At 43.0% G+C, this 16582-nt stretch overlaps 1 protein-coding gene across 1 annotated transcript in view; it reads left to right on the plus strand.

Annotated features, from left to right (window-relative positions):
• The window catches only part of myo1ha (myosin IHa), a 72842-nt gene that overhangs the window by 37120 nt on the left and 19140 nt on the right, over nucleotides 1-16582 (plus strand). Inside the window, exons 16-24 of the mRNA XM_048611445.1 lie at nucleotides 536-582; nucleotides 2277-2357; nucleotides 4180-4285; nucleotides 5809-5926; nucleotides 7514-7627; nucleotides 10198-10274; nucleotides 12348-12416; nucleotides 14304-14388; nucleotides 15894-16056. Of these exons, the coding sequence (XP_048467402.1) occupies nucleotides 536-582; nucleotides 2277-2357; nucleotides 4180-4285; nucleotides 5809-5926; nucleotides 7514-7627; nucleotides 10198-10274; nucleotides 12348-12416; nucleotides 14304-14388; nucleotides 15894-16056 (860 nt within the window). The remainder of the gene's footprint in view (nucleotides 1-535; nucleotides 583-2276; nucleotides 2358-4179; nucleotides 4286-5808; nucleotides 5927-7513; nucleotides 7628-10197; nucleotides 10275-12347; nucleotides 12417-14303; nucleotides 14389-15893; nucleotides 16057-16582) is intronic.

Here is a 16582-nt window from a genome sequence, read left to right on the forward strand (position 1 = left end):
GGAAAGTGCTGGAGAAACCCAGCAGATCTGATGGGAGATACAGAGTTACCATTTCAAGTCCAATGTGACTTCTTCCCAATGATTCTAATGAAGAACCATATTGTATTCTATGCTAACTCTGTTTCTCTCTCCACAGATGCTGCCAGACCTGCTGAGTTTCTCCAGCACTTTCTATTTTTAAATCTGTACCCATTCTTGCATATGGCACCACTAACACTTTACCAGAGAATTACTGGCTCAGAGTGAATAATGATGCTTGTTGTTAATTTAGTTGCATCCTTCTATCTGAAGATTGCGAGTGTTGTTAAAAACTTTGAGTTTTCACATGCTGACAGGTCCTATACTCACCAGACAGGAGAGCCTCACAGTAGTCTTGTTTAATAAAATGGTGGGGTCACTTTTGCTAGGAGAAAAGACATTGCATAACTTTTCAATGTCGGAGAATGTTCCTTCATCAAACAATTTGTGATGGTAAACTTTATACCTATTCACATTCTGAAAAGGTATAATTCTATTTCATCTCTCCTTCAACTAGGATTTCTTGACAAGAACAATGATCTTCTGTACAGGAATCTCAAAGAGGTAAGCACCAGCTCAGGAAAAGTTTCAGGCCTTCCCTCCTTAAAGGGGTTGTGCGGCAGTGAACACAGAAATCATTCACGATGAGAAACTCTGATCATACTCAACAATTCAATATCAAAAACATTCCCCAATCCCACTGAGGTAACTGTTGGGACTGTGAATTAATATTCCAAGCCAAGTGATGCCAACACTAACCTCCTAAACGACAAACTGCATTGGTCTCTGTCGAGGTGATGAACACAGAGGGATAATAAAAACCGAAAGAACTGTGGATGCTGTAAGTCAGGAACAAAAGCAAAGTTGCTGGAAAAGCTCAGCAGGTCTGGCAGCATCTATGAAGGAGAAAACAGAGTTAACGTTTCAGGTCCCGTGACCCTTCCTCAGAACAGATAACCGGCTTTGACCAATGCAAGCAATTGACTTCCAGACCTTGACTTGTGCATCTGCCCATTCCAAACAATTTCCTACCAGGCCTCAGTCTTGGTACATTTATACTTTGTGTCTGTCTGATGAAAGGTATTCTGGGAATGGATGGCAGGGAGTGAGAGAATATGGATGGCTGCGTCTTTGAACCTCACTTCCCCTCTCCTAAGGAAGTTTAACTTTTCTTCTACTAATTGACCTCGATTTTGCGGTCACTGGCAAAGTAAAGGCATTTTCCCCAACCTCAAAGAAAGCAGTTCCAAAATGACTGGCAATTTCTGTGGCCTGGATTTTCCTCCTTCCTCCTTCCTGACATTAGTTTGAATCTGGTGCCAAATCAAGAGACCTCTAGGTGCCTGGCAACAGTAATTTTTAATCATATAGAGTAAATAACAATCACATCGAAGTATTTCAAGGCACTGTAAAACAGGAAAGTAAAAAGAAGTTTGAGTCTCTTCGCTATTTTAGATTTTACTGATAACGGAATAAATGGTTGGAATGTGTGTGTGGGAGTTAGGCCGAAGTTAAAACAACAGAAACCAAATTTACAAATATTTTTAACAATGTGCATAATTTCTTATTACGGAAAAAGTTGGCATTCGACAAATGTAAAACTATTCTTTCAAAGTAAGTGAGGTTGTTTAACAGTAATTATGAAATTAGCTAATAGCTAAGATCCTGGTTACACCTCATTCAAAAATAAGTGACCTTTTCACAAGTTTTGAGAGTTGAAATAAGACTATAAGAGTGAAAGATCTTGTCAGTTCAGTGATCTCAAATTGCTTATAGTCTGAGGAAGTGCAACAATGAACCCTTTTGAGAAACTTAGAATCACAGAGAGCAGCTTCTGGATTTCTGCATTTTAATGTGCGGACTCTCAAATTTCTCGTCAGTTGCTGTCATGCATTTTATATTTTCAGAGCGATGCAGAGATGACGCTAGTTTGTTTATATGTCATAGATTTTATTCATAGAACTTTAAAATGTTACAATTTTTTGCTTGCAGCAACTTTTACAGCAAAAACTAACTAATCAAGCACAGTTAGCATCAATTGTAAACATACCTATATGATCAAATATTAAAAAATTGAATACTACATTTACTGGGCCAAGTCCCTGCCATTTAGCCCCCATCACTTTATGGATAGCGTAATCTTTTAGATTTTTCTAAATTCGTTTTTCAAATGCAAAGAGAACTTGTCTCATATGTAAAATTTACATTGTATCAAACTGTGAGCATGTAACTAACAGCTCTCTGTCTCTTGTGTGCAGGTCATGTGTGGCTCCACAAATTTCATAATTAAAAACTGTTTCAGTTCAAATGAATTAGATACCAAGAAAAGACCCGAGACTGTGAGTATTAACTTTGCTGTTGCTGTCTATGTAGATCATGATTAGTTCTAAATACATTCCTGTATTTTTGTACCTTGCCAAGACCAGCTCACCAATGTCTTGTTAATAGATTATTTTCAATTCAATTTGTGCTTTTGGCTAATTTTATCCAATTTCTCTGCTGAAGGTGTTGTGTGGCAATTCCACACCAGAGAGCCAAGACTATCTCACAGATAGTAAGAGCTGCCGATGCTGGAGTCAGAGAATAACACAGTGTGGAGCTGGAGGAACAAGGCAGGCCAGGCAGCATCAAAGGAGCAGGAAAGCTGACGTTTTGGGTCGGGACACTTCTTCAGAAACCTTCTGAAGGGTCCCAACCCAAAACTTCAGCTTTCCTGCTCCTCTGATGCTGCCTGACCTGCCGTGTTCCTCCAGCTCCACACTGTGTTAGCCAAGACTATCTGTCTGTTTTGTATCTTCACCCAAGTTTTCTTCCCCTTGGGCATTGTGGGAAGTTGTTGAAAGGATCGGTAGCTTATTAAACCATGTCATCAACATTCCCTCCATGGTCAACAAATGTGGGAGTGGGATTCGAACCCAGAGTGGCTGGTTCAGAGGCAGGGACACTACCCATTGAGAAGCCAGCTCCTACTAACAGACTAAAGATGGTATTATAATATGAGCTAATGTGAGGCGTGGGGCAGAACTGTCAATCAGCATTCATATAAAAGGAATTCATATAAAAACAGAAATTGCTGGAAAAGCTCAGCAGGTCTGGCAGAATTCTAATGAAGGATCCTTTGACCCAAAAAATTCTCATTTCTCTCCACAGATGCTGCCAGACCTGCCGAGCTTTTCCAGCAAATTTCTGTTTTTGTTTCTAATTGACAGCATCTGCAGTTCTTTCGGTTTTCATATAAAAGTAACTTCCAGCAGTGATCAGAGTGAAAACAAGAAAGACCTGCATTTATATAATGCTTTTCACAACCTCAGCATGTTCCAAAAAGCACCTATAGCTAATTAGCTTTTGAAGCATCGTTCTCGGTATTGTGTAGGAAATACAATTGCCAATTTGTCCACAGCCAGCTCCCACCAACAGCAATGAAGTGATCTGTTTTAGTAATGCTTGTTAAGGATAATTGTTGGCCAGGATACCCAGGGAAACATCCCTACTCTTTTTTGACTAGTATCATGGGACCTTTTTATGCCAATCTGAGAGGCTAGGATCGTTGTTTAAAATTGCATCTCTCAGTACTGCGCTGTTGGAGCAACTCCCTGCATTATCTGTTCAGTTTCTGGGATGGGGTTCAAGCCCACACTCTCTGACCCCAGGAAAACAATGCTATTGTGGGAGTGAGACAATCCTGGATGAATTTTCTCTTCCTAATTCAAGAACCTCAAGATTGATTGTCATACCTGTACTGTTATCCATCTTGAGATCAGTTATGTTTAACACAGGGTGTCCTGCTGGACTTTGTGCCTGCTGACATTCTGTTCTATTGTCCCACCCAGAGAACTGAATATCATTGTGAAAGCTTGTGAATAATACAGGCATATTGCCGACAAACATCTTAAATGATATTGATCTTCACATTAACGGCTGCCACGGTTTGTTGCAAAATATTTACGCTGTATTAAATAATGCTCATCATTGTAATTCTAAAAGGATCTACAGAGTGCTTTCCTTAAAAATAGTAACTGGAGACGACAACTGCAGACAATGCGTTTATACACAAATGATTACAAAACAAAATCTGATGTGACCTGCCAAATTGTACTCAACATGTTTAAAGTCCTGGGCTCGACTCACTGCTTATTCCTACGACTATTTCTCCTCGAATAGGTGGCCACACAGTTCAAATACAGCTTGATGGGTCTGATTGACATCCTGATCTCAAAGGTGCCTTCGTATGTCAGGTGTATCAAGCCGAATGATGCCAAGCAGCCAGGTAAGCCTCAGACTTTGAGCCAGATATGTTGAATATTGCTGAACACCCCTTCAGGGCGATGTACCTAACCTTGGGGCTGCTTGATATGGCAAAAATAGTCAAGCTTTCCATTTCCCACTGCCCATTCCCTTCCCCTCCCCTCTTCCTTCATTAGGGGAGGCAGAGGTTATGTAGTAATGTCACTAGACTAGCAATCATGGGTTCAAATCTCAGCCAAGGAATTTAATAAACTATCTGAAATTAAAAAGCTTACTTAACGGTAACCATATAACTACTGCTGATTGTCATAAAACCCCATCTTGGGGTTGAGTAATGTCATTTTAGGAAGACCACCTACTATCTTTACTGGTCTGGCCTAAATGTGACTCCAAACTCTCACTGTTGATAATCCTCATGGCAATTAGGGACAGACAATAAATGTAGTCTTAGCTAGTAACATCCAAAAACCCATAGGTGAATTTTTTAAAAAGCCCATGTCAGTATGAAATTTTAGTTGCAAGATATAGGGGTCATGTTCATTACAATGAATCACAATCAATTTATAAAAGCTTCAATTTGTAGGAACTTGTGGTACAGTGGTAGCATCCCTATCTCTGAACCAGGAAGCCTGAGCTCAAGTCCCACCTACTCCAGAAGTGTATAATAACGTTCCTGAACAGGTTGGTTGAAGATGTCTGAAGTGTTATGGATTAGACCAGACCCCATCCAAAAGATTGGCAGGAGATAGCCTCGACCCTAACGTTTATATTTATTTAAAGGCAAATACAAGGTGCTATGCTCCAGATGTGGTTTGATTCGTCCACCACTAGGCTTTAATCAAAACACACTTTACTTTTACAACACAGTTAAAATACAAAAAAAAATTGCCATAACTTTATTGAAATACTTAATGAAAGAATGTATTATTTAACCACTAATCATCAACAGTTCCAATATAGGCAGCATTCCACAAACACACCGTTTGACAAAAATGCAATTCCATTCTGATTCTCATGTGCTGCCTTTCTCCAGTCCAGAAGAAAGAAACAATCTGCCCCTTTTGATTTTTAAGAGGAAGCCTCAGTTTCTAAGACTTCACTCTAGCCGCTGAGAACTCAAGTTTTATTTACTCAGCAGCCAGCAGAAAATCTTCTAACTGAGAGCAAAACTAAAAGTCTTCCTGGATCTGGTGTGAATCCTCACACCACACACTCATGACTCTTCTGTGTCATTTAATAAAAACACCCATGGAGAAGCTGTTTATCAATTGCCTGTTTAAAGGAGACATTCCTGCACCACTGTGGCAAGACCTCTCTGCAGCAGAAACACATCTCTCTAAAAAACACAGTAGCATCACAAAAGGATTCATCTTCCGGTTGACTCTGGGCAATTAAGGATAAGCAATAGAAGCAAGCCTAGCCAGCAACGCACATATCCCATAAGTGAATAATAAAAACAATAGTTTTGTAAGTGCAGGCATTTGCTACTGACCAAATGAATTTATTCTCCTTCTGTCACTTCCCATCTTGTCCATCCTTTTGCAGGTAGGTTTGACGACATGCTTGTGAGACATCAGGTGAAGTATCTGGGTCTGATGGAACATCTGCGGGTGAGACGAGCAGGCTTCGCTTACCGCAGAAAGTTCGATGCATTCTTGAAAAGGTAAGGAGAATACATCAGATGGATGTAGCTGTTGAATTGACTAGTACAAGGACAAAGAAACTTTCTCTTCCAGGCCACACAAATGAAGCAAACGTAGACATATACTCCTTTCGGTGCTCCTCCTGTTGTGAGGGTACTAACTCTTCTTGAGCACTAATGCTATGGTGGACTGCCATCCTCCAGTACTTCACGAAGATTGGCTATATTTCATCTGAATGTGTGAGTGTCAGTAGGATGTCCAACCTTAGCAATGCCACCCTATTCTCATTTATGTCCACACATGCACTGCCCAATGAACTGCAACAGTGGCAGTGGGAACCCTAGCTAATTTTCCCCTTGTTTTTCTTCTGACCAGGGGCACAGGGACCAAAATGAAGCCAGTTTCACCCTGGCTGAAAGACAAATCAGACTGGGAGCAACTCAGCACAGAATGGAACCTTGTCTCAAGATGACCCAGCCACAAACTTCTCAATGAATACAGGCACAGGAGAAACTAGCCAAGTATCATGGCTGCCGTTTGGAGTGGTCCAATGGCTCAGAGAGAAATGGAATACAGTCGGTTCTGCTATAACATGATAGTTGCGTTGCTGTGCAACACCATATTATAGAAAAACACACTATAGAAATAACGGGGCCTATGGGAAAAGTGAGGTTGGGGCAGGCCACCAAAGAATATCGCTCAAAATTGCTCAAAAATCACTCCAAAGCTTAACACAAAGGATAGCCCAATTTGAATAAATGTTTAATTCATTTCTAATAATGAAATAAAAGTAAATTTAACACTTTACCCTGAAAAAATATCAAGGTGACTTGATGGGGAGGACGTTATACTGTACCTCTCACAGAAAGCTCTTCATGCCAAAACCCGCGAAATGATCATGTGATGCTGGTGCAGTGACTCTTTCGGCGCTAACATTGTACATATTCATGGGAAAGGCGGTGAAATGATCATGTGATGTTGACACATACCCATCCACGTGCTGATGGAATCACGTTATAGCCAATACAAGTTCAAGTTTTAGAAACAGTGTTCCCCTATTGGTCAATTATGTCATAGCCAATACAAGTTCGAGTTTTAGAAACAGTGTTCCCCTATTGGTCAATCACGTTATAGCCAATACAAGTTTGCGTTCTAGAAACAGCGTTCCCCTATTGGTCAATCGCATTATAGCCAATTCATTTTGCCGGAAAATGCGTTATAGCAGAACCAACTGTATGGATCTATAGTGACAGATCTACACGGCCTGGTTTTAATCATACCACCGTGGGCTGCTTCGGGATATTTGACTCTAATTAAGGGCTGATAATCCCTTTATAACTACAGCTCAGACATTCTTAATAGGACAGATGTGCCTTGTAGGTACCATTGAGATAGAATGGTTTGAGGCAAGTTTCAGACAGTGACAGGGTCACAGATAGTCCTCCTGTTTTCCTAATGGATTCAAACAGACAAGTGGATCATCCAGGTGCTGAGGAGGTTGAGGGAGAATGATGTAAATGGAGGGAAGACAAACAAGGATACTCGCTTCGCTAATGTCCTGGAGTCAGAGTTACCCTTTCACACATTTCCGTGTTCTTTTCTTGTAGGTATAAGTTATTGTGCCCTGACACTTGGCCAAACTGGCATGGACCTGCTTCAGAAGGAGTTGAACGACTGGTGAAACATATTGGCTACAAACAGGAGGAATACAAAATGGGAAGGTACATAAGGAAAACATCATCAAACAAATGTAAAACGTTATATCAGATTGGTTTTTTGAACAGTGATGGAATCAGAGATGCGATTTTTGTTTTATTTGTTCATGGGATGAAGGCATTGTTGGATGGTCCAGCATTTATTGCCCATCCCTAATTGCCCAGAGAACAGTTAAGAGTCAACCATATTGCTGCAGGTCTGGAGTCACATATAGTCTAGACCAAGTAAGGATGGCAGTTTCCTTCCCGAAAGGACATTAGTGAATCAGATGGGGCTTAAAACAATTGACAGTGTTTACCTTTTCACTGGGGTTTTCTTCCAGATTATTACTGAATTCAAATTTAATCATCTGCCACGATGAGGTTCGAGCCTATGTTTGAAGGAGAGGTAATGGCCTGGTGATGTTATCGCTGGACTGTTAATCCAGAGACCCAAGGAATGTTCTGGGGATCCGGGTTTGAATCCTGCCGTATGGTGGAATTTGAGTTCAGTAAAAATCAGGAATTAAGAGTCTAACAATGACCGTGACACCATTGTCAATTGTCAGGAAAAACACATCTGATTCACTAATGTCCTTTAGGGAAAGAAAACGCCATTCTTACCTGGTCTGGACTACATGTGACTCCAGACCCGCAGCAACGTGGTTGACTCTCAGCTACCCTCTGGGATGGACAATAAATGCTGGCCTAGTCAGTGACACCACCATCCTGTGAATAAATCAAAAAAACTCCCCAAAACATTAGCCTGGGGTTCTGAATAACTAGTCCAGTAACATTACCATACAGCACTCCCTCCCCTTGATGTTTTATGTATGGAATATGGTATTATATACGATCTATGCTATGAAGTCCAGCCATGATTTTATTGAATGGAGTGGCAATTTTGAGGGGATGTGTAGATATTCCTGATTACCTTGTTACATTGATTGTAAAGACCTTCCCTGAATTTACATAGGATGCACAAGTTTAAATTGTTGTCTGTGCATGTGGGAGCTGATGAACAATAAGACTTGGAATCTTTTATGTAGGTTCCCAGCCATCTCACCAAGTGGTTGGCTCCTCTGCCTTTCCTGCTAGACCCTAGCAATGTTGGGTTGGGTACAGAGGGTTCAGCTTTACCTGTCCACTGACCGGCCTCCCATTTATAACCCTCAGGCTCACCAACACTCTACAGCTTGTGCCCCATTTCACAAAACCATCACCCCTGCGCTCATCGGCCTACTTTGGCTAGGTAACTGTGGCAGGCAGGTGACTGTGCCCCATCAGAGGGCACTGCCACTGGCAGGCTCTTAATAGCATGGCACCAGTAGAAAGCACCGCAGGGGCCCGTCTGGCAGGGGTTTGCTCCCAGAGATGGCAACATCTTCCCTCTGAAGAAATATTCAGCATTATGACTGTGTATCCAGCAGACCCAACTATGATGCCCCCAATGAGATGGGCATTGAACAGCTGACAAGTGGATGTAAAATCTTGCCAGGCATCTCTCAGGAGTGAGACCCACAACACAAATCATAGATATTACAGATTGACCTGTTGAGATCTATTACCTCTGGCATAGGTGGGGCCTGAACCCAGGTCTCCTGGTTCAGAGGTAGGGGCACTACAACTGTGCCACATGAGCCGTACAGCTTCAATTGTGCATGTGTGGAAGTAAATGGAAAGCATGACATACATTGCAGTCAGTGCAAGTGTCCAGATTCCATAGGGGTCTCCTCTCACCCACCTTCAGCTGACACTATTAGCTCATATCCCCATATCTCCCTCAGTTACCTATCCCAATGGACACACCCAGCCTATTCACCCCAAACCCTCGCAATATCAAGTCTCACATTCTAATTCCTTGCTGGGAAAGTTTCTCCGAAATTCCCTGTCGCATTTAATAGTGACCTTCTCATATTTAGGGCCCTGGGTTTAAGTGTTGCCAACACCTGGAAATGTATGTCTACCTCTTCAAATGCCAGCACACCCTCTGGGCCACTTTCTTTCCAGAGATAACAGCAGCAGATAAGACAGTGTTTCAGCTTGTTTGTGAATTAAAATATTGATCATATACAGCTTTTCTTGTGATTTGGTTTTCCACCTCCCTTTGCCCATATTAAGTTCTAATTCATTTCCTTTCTGTCATTGATAGTTTTAATCAACCTGTTCAGAGATGTTATCAAATGCCTCTGGAGTAGGTAGGACTTGAACCTGAGCCTCCTGGCTCAGAGGCAGGGACACTACCACCACACCAGAAGTTCCCACCCTATCCCATTATTCCTTTCTATATATCTAGAGATGCATTTACACATCATTGCATGGTTTTTGATCACCTTAATTCAGTTATCAATTGATGAGCAAAACCCACCAAGGAGGGAGGGAAGGATCAAAATCAGCTTGGAGTTGGAGAAGCAAATAAGGCACTTTACTCCCTGCAGTGCCCACCTCTCTCTGAAGGCATTGAGAGTGTTGATAGACACTGTGTGCTCCCTCTCCAAGGACACCCAGACGTGAACATAACCTCGGAAGAGGGGTAACCCATTCCATTATTTGAGAGTTTGATTAAGATGCTATAGGTGTTTCTTTTTGCTTTTCAGAACAAAGATATTTATCCGTTTTCCGAAGACACTGTTCGCAACTGAAGATGCATATCAAGCCAGCAAGAATGCCCTAGGTGCGATTGCAGGCCTTCCCTGCTCCCTGACCTTCTATCTTTCTTTAAAAAGTGTAAGGGACAATGACTACAACAACTTACACTCATACAGCACCTCTAACATCTTGAAAGGTGTTTCACAGGAGTATTAGCATCATATGGCACTGTACGAAACAGTCAGATGACCTAAAGCTTAGTCAAAGATGATTTTATCCTAACCCAGTGGGCATGACGCAGTCTGGGGGTTGACAGTGGTGGGTGCAGGATTAGATGTTCGTGGGGATTTGGGCCTCATTCCTGCAATGTTCTCTGAACCACCATTTTTTTTCCTTGTTTGATTGCAGGCACGAGAAAGCCACCTGTCCTAGAGGGGTGGGGGTCTGTTTTAAATGGCAGTGCTACGTCTTGATGATGTCTTTGGGTCGTCCACGCCATTTTAAATGTGGGCCTGACTAACATTTGCAAGGCCATCACTGGCTATAAGAGACACAAATAAGTGGGACTTGATAATTTTTTAAGACATTTCTTGTTGGGCAGGTGTAGCAGTAGCATTATTTCAAAACTTGACAATTTCATTCACATATTAACAACTGGGTTCATGTTTCCTACAACTTTGAATAATTTGTGCATTTGAGCCCATCTGCTCAAAGTTTTCAAAGTTCTAGCATGCCCACTCTCATCCTTATTCTCCCTGAAATGTGCTAATTAGCAATTTATTCTTCAGTCCATCTGTAACAGGCTTTAACCCAGGGATTTGTATATAGACTCAGCCAGGGGTCCTCAAATATTGTGTGGCATGCAACAAGGATGAGGATGCATTTGAGTTCTGCTCTGTTCAATCCCAACCCTCTGCACAGAGAGGATACTCTCTCTCTATAATGAAAGAAGGGAACTGGGATCAGCAGTCATCTCTTCAAACCATTGCCAACAGATGACACTCAAACACCACCTATGCTTGAGAGAAGAAAGGAATATTGGAACATAAGCAAGGCCATGCAAACCAATAAAATAGAAATAGTAAGGACTGCAGATGCTGGAGTCAGAGATAACAGTGTGGAGCTGGAGGAACACAGCTCTGAAGAAGGGTCCTGACCCGCAATGTCAACGTTCCTGCTCCTCTGATGCTGCCCGGCCTGCTGTGTTCCTCCAGCTCCACACTGTGGTAACTCAACAAAATAGAAAATTTTTATTTGACTGTAATTAATTTTCCTCCTTTCATCCAGATAACGTTTCCTTTTGCTGGGCCCTTTTTAAAATTTATTCTCAGGACCTGGGCATTACTGTCTGAGCCAGCATTTATTGCCCATCCCTAGTTGCCCTTGAGAAGGTGGTGGTGAGCTGCCTGCTTGAAACACTGCAGTCCCGTTTACTGTAGGGAAAGCAGCACAGTGCTGTTAGGGAGAGGGTTCAAGGTTTTTGACCCAGCAACACTGAAGGAACAGTGATATATTTCCAGATCAGGATGGTGAGTGATTTGGAGGGGAGCTTTGAGGAGGTGGTGTCCCCATGTAACTGCTGGCATGATGATGAGCCCTGACCATGGGAATCCTTCTCCCAGTTCTACCCATGCCTCACCCCCTCCATCTCTGTAAGATATTGCATGTACTGTACTTATAGACCGTTGTATAGACTCCTGCAATTCTGGACACTTGTGATCCCTGATTTTCCACCATCGGTGCCCTGTCTTCATTCTCCTGGATGCTAGGCTCTGGTCACCCTTCCTAAGGCTTTCTCGCTCTCTCTCACATCCTTTAAGATTTTCCTGAAAACCTTTAATTAAGTTTTTGGTCACTAGTCCTAACAGCACCTTATGTGGCTCAGCATACCATTTTGTTTGAGTACTCTTTTGTGAAGGGTCTTGAGATATTTTAATAATGGTGCTATGTAAGTGCAAGTTGTTGTTGTAAGGCTCCCTTGCAAATCCAATGGCGCGCTTACTCACCCCGCTGTTTGAATCTAATCGAAGGCAACAGTCATGCACTTCCCTCTGCCCCATGGCCAAGAATGTAATTGTATTATTAATCGCTGACTGTTTCACTGTCTGAACTGCTCCCGAATGTTGTCAATCACAAACCATTTTTTGCACTTTTCCAGTTGCGAGGCTCCAGGCTAAATACAGGGGCAAAATTCAAAGGGAGGAGTTTCAGAAACAGAAAAAAGCAGGTAAGAGGGAAAGAATAGGCATTGCATTGCATCTGTTTCATTTTATTACCAGCTGGGAATAAATTCACCTGTTAATGGGATGACAGCATGGGCTGTGATATTGATTTTACACCTTGTCTGATTTTGCGAGCCCTTGAAGTCAACAAGTAGTTAATAGGCCAGGATGTAAAATCCTGATTGGTGGTGCTAAATTCAAGTTACCTCCAAGGTTTCTCAACTTGTCCGTATCTTGCGTAGCTGCGTTTTGGAAGCTATTTGCATGCACCTCATCCAATGTTTTACCAGGAGCCATCTCAAGCCCCTGCCCCTACCTTCGAATGAGAGCTGGGAAACATGATGGATAGGGAATGGGGCAAATTGCAGAGGGACTGTTTTCTGCAACCATGGAAACGCTTCCATTCCCCGGCACTGACAGTGGAGTGGAAAAGACGAGAAATATTGCTGGTCATTCAATGAATATATTTTAAGGAAAAAAAGGATTGGTCAGATTCTGGCCAATGCAATGATTCTGGGACAAGCGTAAGAAGGAAGTGAAAATGGTCACAGCAGGGTTTACATTTTACGTATGCAAGAGGGTAAGTTTGGTGGGCCACACTGATTTCTTTTCTTTTACATGCGTAGAATAGAGTCAGAGAGTGTTTTTTTACAGCACAAAGAAGCCTTTTATACCTACTACAGGAAGGATATTATTAAACTGGAGAGGGTTCAGAAGAGATTTACCAGGATGTTGCCAGGAATGGAGGGTTTGAGTTATAAAGAAAGATTGGATAGGCTGGGACCCTTTTTTTTCACCGGAGCATGGGAGATTGAGGGGTGACCCTATATAAGTTTATAAAATCATAAGATGAAACACAGGTTCTTTTTGCTAGGGTGGGAGATTTCAAGACTAGGGACATATTTTTAAGGTGAAAGGATGTGAGGAGCAATTTTTTTACACAGAGTTGTTCATGTGTGGAAGGAACTTCCAGAAAAAAGTGATGGATACGTGTACAATGTTTAAAGGACATTTGGATAAGTTCATGAATAAGAAATGTTTGGAGGGATACAGGCCAAACGCAGGCAGGTGGGAGTAGTTTAGTTTGGGATAATGGGTTGGCATAGACTGGCTGGACTGAAGGGTCTGTTTCCGTGCTGTGTGTGTCTACGACTATATGTCAGCACCAGTCATCAAACATCCATCTATTCGAAGATAACACGCTGTAGAGCTGGATGAACACAGCAGGCCAAGCAGCATCAGAGGAGCAGGAAAGCTGACGTTTCAGGCCTAGGCCCTTCTTCAGAAAAAAAAAATTTGAATTCCATTTTCCAGCACTTGGCCCACAGCCATGGGTGCTATAGCATTTCAACTGCTCACCTAAAATTGTCCTCACATGTCATGAGGGTTCCCAGCAAACAGCCCCACCTTCTCAGGCAGGGAGTTCCAGCAACTTAACTCAAAGGAGTGTGAGGAAAATGGGGTGGCCAACCATAAGCATTGCCCTGTCACCTTCAGGAATTAATCTCCATGACGCTGCTACTAGCAGATACGAGAGCAAAGCCACAGGGGACAGAAGAACAGAATGGTTTTCAGGTTCTTTTTGAAGAGCTCTGTTTCCAAGCCATGGAAACGTCAAGCGAGAGGAAAGCAGCAGAATCATCCAATCAACGACTGAAGGACCGATTGGCTTTTTAATTGGCCGGTGGAGGTTTGGACCTGCTGAGCAACCGTTGGCGAGAATGTGGGGGCAGGACGGTTAGAGACAGGAGGTCATGTCACAACACCTCCAGGAGTATGCCCTTCTAGAGCTGGCGACACGAGGTGTAAAACTTGTTTTGATGACTGATTTTGCCTCTCCCTCCCCCACCCCAGTGAAGCGATAATGATTCTGCTCTTGGTATTTATTCCAGCAATCAAGATCGAGACCTGCTGGAGAGGAATTCAGGCAAGGCAGGACGCAGGGAAGAGAGCCTGGGCTGTGAAAATCATCAAAAAGTAGGTGGCCTCACTATCTTTCCTTGTAATGGAACTGGCACAACCTATCTCCGCTCTAACTGCCGGTGTCATGATTCAATGTCCGATTAATATGTTTTCATCAAATCTCACCACATAATAAAAACAGTAATAAAGTACGTTCCCTCGCCTACATCACATCTGTTCGGATGATGCCACCTTCCAAAACAGCATTGCTGACATGGCTTGCTTCTTCCATTAATGTGGTTTCCCACCCACTGTGGTTGACAGGGTCTTCAACCTTATCCGACTTATCACCTGCCGTTGCCCCTTCCCATCTCTCACAACAGTGAGCTCTGGTCCCCCTTGTCTTCACTTTTCATCCCATCAGCCTCCGCATTCAAAGGATCATTCTCCACCATTTCAGACAACTCCAGCAGAATGCCACCACCAAACGCATCTTCCCCTCACTCCCCCTGTCTGCATTTTGCAGGGATCAGTCCCTCCAGGACACCCTAGTCCATTCTACAACCACCAACACCAACCCCACCCTCCCTACAGCACCTTCCCATGTAACCGCAGAAGGTGCAACACCTGTCCTTTCACCTCCTCCCTGCTCACCATCCAAGGGGCTAAACAGTCTTTTCAGGTGAAGCAGCGTTTCACCTGAATCTCCTCCAATCTTGCATAATGTATTCACTGCACACAATATGGCCTACTCTACATTGGAGAAAACAAATGCAGACTGGGTGACTGTTTTGAGGAACACTTTTGGCCTGTGCGCAACCATGACCCTTACATTCCTGTAGCCAATCATTTTTAACACAGCGTCCTGCTCACGTGCCCATTTGTCTGTCCTCAGCTTGCTGCGGTGTTCCAGTAACTCACAGCACAAACTAGAGGAACAACATCTCATCTTCAGACTAGGTACTTTACAGCCTTCTGGACTTAATATTGACATCAGCACCTTCAAATTGTGAACCAGCTCCCATGCCCTCCCTTTCTTTTAGCTTTACTTGTTACATTCTTTGTCACCATGTCCTCTCTCCCCTCCCCCTATTCCAGTGGGACTGTCCGTTCTTTCCAGTCTAGCAGTTAGACATACCATTGTTCTGCCATTCTCACATTCCAATCACTTAATCTGAACTGTCAACATCTTTTCTCCACCAGCACTCTGCACCCACTAGCCCCCTCCCCCAAACTATAGCATAAGTGCTGTCCTCTCCACATGTCAGCTCTGGTGAGGAGTCATCTAGACTCGAAACATTAGCTTGCTCCCTGTCTATGGATGCTGTCTGACCCTCTGTGATCTCTAGCGTTTGTTGTTTTCTGTTGGACTATAACCTGGTATCATGTGACTTGTCCACCCTAGTCCAACACCGGCACCTCCACATCATTAAATTGTTAGACAGTTGCCGTTGGCATGAGAAGATCAACCATAATAATGTCAGCCATCATGATTGAAATGCACTGTCCCTTTAAAGAATACCGCCCCTTTAAGAAGTATTCCTCGAAAATTCTTTTAATTCTGCTTCTTTTTCCTTCAGATTTATAAAAGGCTTCATGCTCAGAAATCAGCCAGGTTGCCCGGAAAATAAAGATTTCTTGGTTTTCGCTCGGTCAAACTACCTGATGAAGCTCAAGAAAAATCTGCCACAGACTGTTCTGGATAAAAAAACATGGCTCGAACCTCCTGCCTACCTGGAGACGGTAGGGAGAAGCTAGGGTGGCAGCTTCACAGAAAACACTTTCCCTTAATTTATGGCAATGGTGTGTGTTCATTTATAAGGCGTGCAGGAGAATAGAGGGCTCAAGTCCCACCTCAGGCACAGACAGTGTGTTCGTAACAAGGTCAAACAGGTTGAGTATCAACCTGGAAATCTTTCTAGCACTTTCTGACAGCGACAGGCATTTAAGAGCAGGAGAGATTCCTGGTCCAGCTGTGTGATGGTGAGGAAGTTGGCAACCCTAGCCGTTGCTATCTGTACGTCCAGGTGACACCATGCAAGTAAAAGTGGGAGCTGCGAGACTCTCTTGAGTGAACTGTAACACAGCACACCACTGGAAAGTCTGGTACAAAATGAGCAGCAATAACAGTTTGGTGAGAGATTTTTTTAAAAATGATTTGATTAGCTTCCTTTACCATGAACGGTCACGCCTCTCTGATAAGACTGTCTCAGCCCATGCCGTGTGGATATGGATTTGAATCTTTTTTCAGTAGTGGGTATGGATTTGA

Source organism: Rhincodon typus, chromosome 24 (assembly GCF_021869965.1).
Source record: "Rhincodon typus isolate 14 chromosome 24, sRhiTyp1.1, whole genome shotgun sequence".
NCBI lineage: Eukaryota > Metazoa > Chordata > Chondrichthyes > Orectolobiformes > Rhincodontidae > Rhincodon > Rhincodon typus.